Below are 7,533 nucleotides of genomic sequence, written 5' to 3'. Positions count from 1 at the left end.
GTCTGCCTCTATTTTCTTCATCCTCATGCTTGTGAAAGTCTGTAAATGTACACAGGTTTAATTCTTCTGTTTTTGTTGTTGTACAACCATTCACTGTATGTATACAACACAGGGTCTCTTCTGGTCCCACAGGTGGCTAAGGGCCAAGGTCAGGGCCACCGACTGGGAAGTGATTACAGTGTGCTGAAGTAGCTTCCAGATTCAAAAGCTTCTGGAGAGAATCCTCTTCTCGAAAGTGTTACAGCTCCATAAGACAGCCGGTCCTTGATGAAATAACTCGTGTGTGTTTTATTCTTTGTCACATATGCATTTTAGGGTGGGTTGGAGTCTAAAAGCAGATGCTTTCTATTGGCTTGTTCTGTGATCTTGAGGACACCTCATCTACATGTGGAGGAACTTTGTGCACTGCTCCTCTTACATAGTCACACATTCCAGGACAGGAACCTGGCTAGGAGTAGATGAAATGCCTACCATCCTCAGGTATGAGAGTACCAGGGTTTCTGAATTCATTCGACCTTACCAATTTTTTTTTTCTGGTGACACAGTTCCATTTGCCCCATAGATTAGATGACATTTGCACAGGTGGTACTATTATAAGAGAAGTTAAGGAAGCACCTGGGGACACTTGAGGTGTTAAAGTGGTACAATGATTCATTTTCTCCAGTGCTTATAATCCATGTAGCTGTGAAAATAACATTTAGAGAACAATTAGTGAGAATTATTATATAGTAAGCACTAATCTGAGTGGTATCAGTTGCAAGTGGATCAGTGTGAGATTATTAAAGGAGGTAAGACTTAATCCAGGGCTTTAATGACAAGCTACAGTTGAAAGAAGGAGGGGAAGAAAGGTTCAGAGATGGTGAGCCATAGGACTAAGAGGCACAGAGATGGCAGGAAGTTACATTATTGCTAATTTCTGGTTCCCTCTCTGCATGACTTTCCAGTTGTCTTATGCAGGGCTTGCATCCTTTATGAGGGTGAGGACCAATACCTTTTTATTCACTTAAGAATGCCCATATCAACCACAGTGCCTAGCATAGAACCAGTGTTTGGTAAATATACTTAAATACATTCAATCCCATTAATGTCCTTATAAATTTAGTAGGATAGAATCAAAGTAGTGGTTAGAGACAATTAGACGAGCAAGCTGGTGTTCTCAGGAAGATTTCTGCAGGAAGTCGTGGTCAATTGTAATTAGAGGGATATAATAGAAGGTCTGGTCAATTTGGGCTTGATGTGGCACATGGGAAAGTATAAGTAAGGTATCACTGAGAGTTCTTAGGGAGGTGAAGAGATGAAGACGGTGTCTTGCAAAATTCAAGAGTGACTGAATGGGAATGGACTCAGTGGAAACCTAGCAAAGACGGTGTTGAAATGATGCAGACGTTCATGTGTTTGCTCAGCAAACACCTACTGGAACCATAACAGATATGTGAGGTCAAACTCTAGGGTCAGGATAGAGATGGAAATACTCATTGTAAATCTTGCCACCAAAGACTCTACACTGAGAGGGATGCCACTGTAAATACACCCGTAATTAGAACGCAGGAGAAAGTTAAAAGCAGAAACATAAATGTTATGAGATTACATCTCTTGGACAAGAGGGACCTCAAAGGTCAAAGGGTTAAAGCAGGGCTTCTAACATCTCCCTCCTTACCACCTCCATGCTGTGTCCCCTTTATTACTGCTACCTGGAGCTCTCTTGTTTATTTCTCATTCTACTGTTTGACTCTTCCTTCCCTTACAACACTATAAGCTCCAAGGCGAAGAGTTCTTATTTTTCCTAGTTTCAATTAGAACCTTAACACTACACCTACTATCCCTTACTACCATAGTTTTTATTTATTTATTTTTAGTCACATGCGGATGTCTGTGTCTGCATGTGGCTATGCACCAGAACGCCACACCTGAGGAGGTGAGAGTCATTGGGCCTCCTAAAGCTGGAGTTACAGGCAGTTGTAACTAAATAATGTGAGTGCTGGGAATTGAATTTGGGTCCCCTAAAAGAGAAGCAAGTACTCTTAACCACTGAGTCCTCTCTCTAACTCTGTTCTCTGCATTTTAAAGACATAAACATTTTAGAACAAATAAAGTGTCATTGGGGTTAGGTCCCACAGGGTAGGCAGCATTTAGACATTTGGTAAAATGGGAGGGAGAGACACTGGTTTAGATATGTGAAGTCTTATGTGTAATGAAGGAAAGATGATCTGTCTGGAAGATGGATGTACAGAAAGGCCTTATTGAAAAATACTGTGCTGGATTAGAAAGGAATTAAAAAGAAACAAGGGAAATGCTTTCAGTTTTTGTGTCTTTGAATCGGACAGACTGGGGACTGAGTGAATGGCAGGAGAGAGGAAATGGGGAGGACAACTGTAAGTGTGGGGCAATGGCTAGCAAATCTCAGAAGTGACAACTGTGAACATATATAGGTTGGGCTTAAACATGTGGAGTGGGGGCTGAACAAGGCAGACTGAAAGTGTTGGTGCAGAAGAGATGCTAATAGCATACACAGAGAGGGGTGTGAAGGGGTGAGCGAGAGAGAGAAGGGCCCACGCTCTTGGAGACTGGAGGTGATAGATTTGCAAGGGACACGGAGAAAGGGCATAAAGAGAACATTTGTGAATAGATGGTTTTCTGTTCCTCGTGCTGCAATGTCCGAAGCCGAGGACGTTTTAGGTATGTAGATGTGTCAGGTAGAGGTGCAAGTTAATACATAGATAAATAACCATAATATATATGCATATGGTATATATTCCTTGCCATGGTGCCCAAAAACAATAGAGAGGAGAGGACACATGTGTATATTACATTTATGAATATATATATGAATAATATATATATATATATATATATATATATATATAATCCTTTATTATCTAAATAAAACCTCCTCATAATGTCTGAGTTTTTATCATTTCACAATATCCAGAAACCACAAATGAGATAGCCATTTTCACAATGATAAGCATTTAGCTTCCATCTGTGCGTGGCTATTTTTAATACACTACAGGGTAGTGTATCTTTGTAGGAAGTTATTAGTCTATAACTCAAAGTTATTTATTTGTGCTTCTACCTGAAAAAAAAAAGTGTTTAAATACATGGTACATGTCATTGAGTTGCTTTCCTAGAGGCAACGCTAACTTACAGTCTCACTCAATTTGATAGTCTCTGTGATCCCACACTTTCAGCCTTACTGCTACGGTATTAAAAACAAGTAAGAAAATTGCTTTTACTGAATTGACAAATGAAAAGAAAAAGCAGTAAACTGGTTCCCTGGTTAAAAGTACTGGCTGCTTCGTTCCCAGCACCCACAGTGTGTGGCTCACAACCACTTGTAAATCCAGTTCCAGGTTATCAATGTCCTCTTCTGGTCTCCAAGGGTTCCGTCATCCGTGTAGCAGACACAGACACATACAGATGTACATACATAAAACAATATTTAAGAAACAATAAAATTATTTTTAATGTGCTTTTCCATGAAGATTTCATATGTGTGAGTCAACTTTCAATTATTGTAACAAATGGCTTCTGGAAAAGGTTTTTTTTTTGGCTCATAATTTACAAAGTATCAGTACATGACCAAATGGCACTTCACTTCTGGGCCTGTGCATGTCAGTACATTATGACAAACACCTACACTGGGGCAAAGTGCTTATGTTATAGAAACTGAAAGGCAAAGAGAGGGAAGACCAGAGTCCCGTATATCCTTGAGGAGCGATCTCTCAGGCACATGTGATCTTCCATTACATCCTATCTCTTAAAGTTTCCACTACTTCCCAATAGCACCATAGGTCAGGTACCAAGCTTTTACCATGTAACACTTGGAGGGACATTCCAGATCTAAACTGTAGCAGCACGGATAGTGGCCATCAGTAAGAATCTCTCTCATAAGTTAATTTTGATAAAGTTGCTAGTAAACTTTTGCTCGTGTGTGTGGGTGGGGGGGTGTTATCTCTTGTCATTTGGTTATTTAAGATTGTGTTTTATAAGCTAGGGGTATTCCTTATATTTTAAGGTAAAATGTGAAGAACTGGGAGCCGGGAGCCAGCTCAGCTGTTACAGTGCCTGCCATATAAACAGGAGGACTGGAGCTCATATCCCCAGTACCCATGTGCAAAGCCAGAGCTGGTGGCTCACCTGTAATCCCAGTAACTAAGGGGCAAAGATAGGAGGATCCTTGGGAACTGCTGGTCAGACAGTCTAGCCAAAACAAAACAAAAAACAACCAACAAAAAAAAAAAAAAAAAAAAAAAAAAAAAAAAAAAAAAAAAAAAAAACCAGAAAGAGCCAGAGGTGGAGAAAGATGGAAAAGGCATATTTTTGAATTTTAAGTTTTCTAAAAATATTCTAAGTGATAGAAATTAAACTGAAAAAATATTGGGGCAGAATGGCAAGAGAAAGAAGGCTTCGGGAAATATAACTCTTCCTGGGCCATTGTTAAGATCATTCTCTAATTATAGTATTCACAAGAAAACAAAAAGCAAAACCCCACAAGTAACTAAATTTTTTTTCCTACTCAGCATCTTTAAGGTAGATGAAAAACGAAGAAAGAAATGAGCCAACAAAAGAAATTGATCACCGGGGTATTTAATTGTCAACTTTAATCCAATGTCCCCATCAAGCCAAAAAGATCAAAATTTATTAGACTCACTGGGCCTCTGATTCCTCTGCCTCTAGAGATTTTCTGTTTTCACTTCCTGCTGTGGTCTCCAGAACCTCCCCTCCTTCACTGGGCTCCACAGCTGCCCCAGGACCTCTTTTGGTCCTTGAGTTCACTTAGCTTCTCTATGGCAGACTATTCCTGTTCCTCTGGGAGCTGTCCATCTTCTTGGATTGACAGCACTATTGCCTCCTGTTCTCTGCTGCTCTCATCTGGCTCTCCCTGCTTCAGGGCATCTGAGTTGTTATTGTGACTTTCTTGCTTAGCATCTCCATGGTGGTCTACCTGACTCTGTGAATTCCCTGGTCCATGTGGCCCAGCTGACTGTGAGCTGCTCTTACCTACCTCTGGAACCAGGCTGTTGGGAGATTCACAAAAGCCCTCATCACTCTGTGTAACTGATAACTCAGGATCTTCTACCTCATTGTGGTCCTCCTTCCTGACTGACTTTTCATGAGTCCTGGCACCCCTGTCCTTTTGCCCTTGGGATTGCTTCTCAAGTGGTTCCAGCTCTTGGGATCTTTCTCTTGTTTCCAGTGTCTCTTCAGCTGCAGGGGTGTTTTTGTTGATTGCAAATGTACCTACTGTGTCTTCCTTGCTGTGTCTTGCCTCTTCTCCTGAGATAGAGTCTTCCTTAATTTCAGGGAGATTCTGATTTCCTTCTCCAAAGCTTGGATCTTGCGCAGCAGAGCCCTTTTCAGCATCATTTTCCCTCTGTGATCCTGGGAATTCTTGACACTTCTCATTCTGTGTTTCAGCTTCTGGTGCTGGAAATCTAGTTTTTCTTTCATGTTCTTTCCGCTCCTCCTCCCTTTCACCTCTACTAGATGTTTCTGAAACGTTGCTTTGGATAGACTGGTCCCTTGTTTCTCTTTCTTCTGCTGGCAATCTGTGGCTCTCAAATGCTCCAGCATCAGCCTGAGGCTCCTCTAAGTCGGTGGTTTTGGGTGTTATTATGCCAGCATCCTTTCCAGTTTCTCGAGTCTCAGATAGTCTAGTATCATCCATAGGCTCGAAAACTTCCTGTTTCTGAGCTGATTTCCTGGTAGCAGCTACTACTGGCAAGTCAGTGTGTGCTGAGCCAGCCACTTTGTCTTCTTTCTGCAGGAATGGATCTTGTGTTGTAGAAGCACGTTCTTCATCTTTAGTTGGCCTCTGTATCATATGGTCGCTTTGCCTCCTGGATGGTCTACTTATTTCTCTTGGGATCTCCTGTGTTGGACTGGTGCTCTGTTTGAGTACTTCTACTGCTGTATTTCTCTTAAATTGGACTCCTTCATATTCTGTTGCTGGAACATTTTGTGCAGCTTCCTGAGCATCTTGTTTTGGCTGTTGGTCCTCAGGGTCATTTGGCTCAGACACATTTCTTGGTAGGCCATGGCTTTTAATGTCTTCCCATGAGCTCACCCTAGGCTCATCCCCTGCATCACCTTCTTCATTGCTGGGCTGACCTGTTAATACTATTTCTGATGGAAATATGAGCCTTTTTTGAGTTGGCCTAACCTCTACAACCCGCTGAGTGCTTCCATCAGTTGCTCCCAAGTCCACAGCATCCATCTCCTCTGATTTAGACATCAATCTTGATTTTGAATTTAGTGATGATTTGTCAAAACGAGAGGGGTTCAATAGGCTGAAGATTGCAAGGAGAAATTCCTCAAAACCGATGGTACCATCTCTGTCAGAATCCAGAAGGTCCAACTTTCTCTCCACAGCATGAAAGACATTTGGCTGCATGCAAACACAAAGACATCGAAGTTTATTCACAGGGGGTCATGAGTTCTGAATGTCTCCATGTCTCCGGAGAATTTCAAAAACAACTTTTTTTTAAACCTTACTCCCTTTAACAGTGAGATAGCCTTAAACAGTGAGAACCCATCCATCCTGGATCCACGTTTTCATCTCAGCACTAAGCCTAGCACCAGCAATTACATCACGTGTGTGCTGACTTAGAAGCATAATAGGGTTGTGACTCTGTGCAGAAGGCTGCCTCAGTGAAGCAACAGTTGCATAATGGAAACCTCCCTTTCTCTGTGTGACTGACTCAGCAATTGCATAGAACAGACAGCTGAGACTGAAATTTAAAGAACAAGCTGTTCAAAGGTCAGTGAACGCAGAGAGCCGGTTAACCTAGTGAAAACGGACAGATGGCTCTTATGCTCATTCTGCTTGGGTTACAAAGTGGCAAATGGGGTAAGAGTGAGCTCCTCACCTGAAAGAAGTTCCCAAGTTCTCCCTCAAGGAGTTGTCTCAGCTCTCTGTGGGTCAGCACTGCCTTCTTGTCACCGTCTTCACTTGCATACTTGTGGAATATCTCAAGGACACAGAAGATACCTCTCAGGAGCCTTGACATCTTTACAATCTCAGAAGAGGCTGCAAGAAAGAACAAGGGCTGGTAGGTATTAGAACAGACACTTTATTCTGTGCTGGGACAAACAGCAACACTCATGTGTTATGGGAACACTTTATGTCAAAAACATAAAGAGAAAACAAGAAGAGAAAGAAAAGGAGTCAAGCCTAAGTGTTAACACACACAAATGAAGCCAGCAGAGGGGGGTGAAACCTCTGAACCCCCTGAGAGGGTCTATCTTTTTTCTTCTCACCTTAGCTCAGTCTAGCCTTATTGCTAAGAGCATATAACTATCAAGTTAATAAAGCTTTTGGAAGGAAGAGAGGTCATGTTCAGAAAAACCAACTCTTGTGTAACACATTTTTACCAAATGACATTGTTCAGTCCTGGCCTTACCACATTAGTCAGCATTTAAATTAATATATCTTTACATCTTAATATAAATCTGAGTCCCATGCCTTATTAAGTAGAATTTATGGTATAGACCTTGTATTCTTTGAAAGACTGCATCTTGGATGGCAGAACT

The 7,533-nt window shown here is 41.5% G+C and overlaps 1 protein-coding gene across 1 annotated transcript; it reads right to left on the bottom strand.

Moving 5' to 3' along the window:
• Nucleotides 1-4,647: 4,647 nt before the first annotated feature.
• On the bottom strand, nucleotides 4,648-7,010 carry TCHHL1 (trichohyalin like 1; the record flags this gene model as incomplete). Its single annotated transcript, XM_080916612.1, is given in 4 exon segments — nucleotides 4,648-4,777; nucleotides 4,779-4,795; nucleotides 4,799-6,388; nucleotides 6,870-7,010. Coding segments are annotated over 4 exon segments (1,878 nt in total).
• Nucleotides 7,011-7,533: the final 523 nt, after the last annotated feature.

The sequence above is a fragment of the Micromys minutus genome (genome assembly GCF_963924665.1).
Source record: "Micromys minutus genome assembly, chromosome: 4".
Taxonomy (NCBI): Eukaryota; Metazoa; Chordata; class Mammalia; order Rodentia; family Muridae; genus Micromys; species Micromys minutus.
This window is presented reverse-complemented; position numbering and strand designations above follow the sequence as displayed.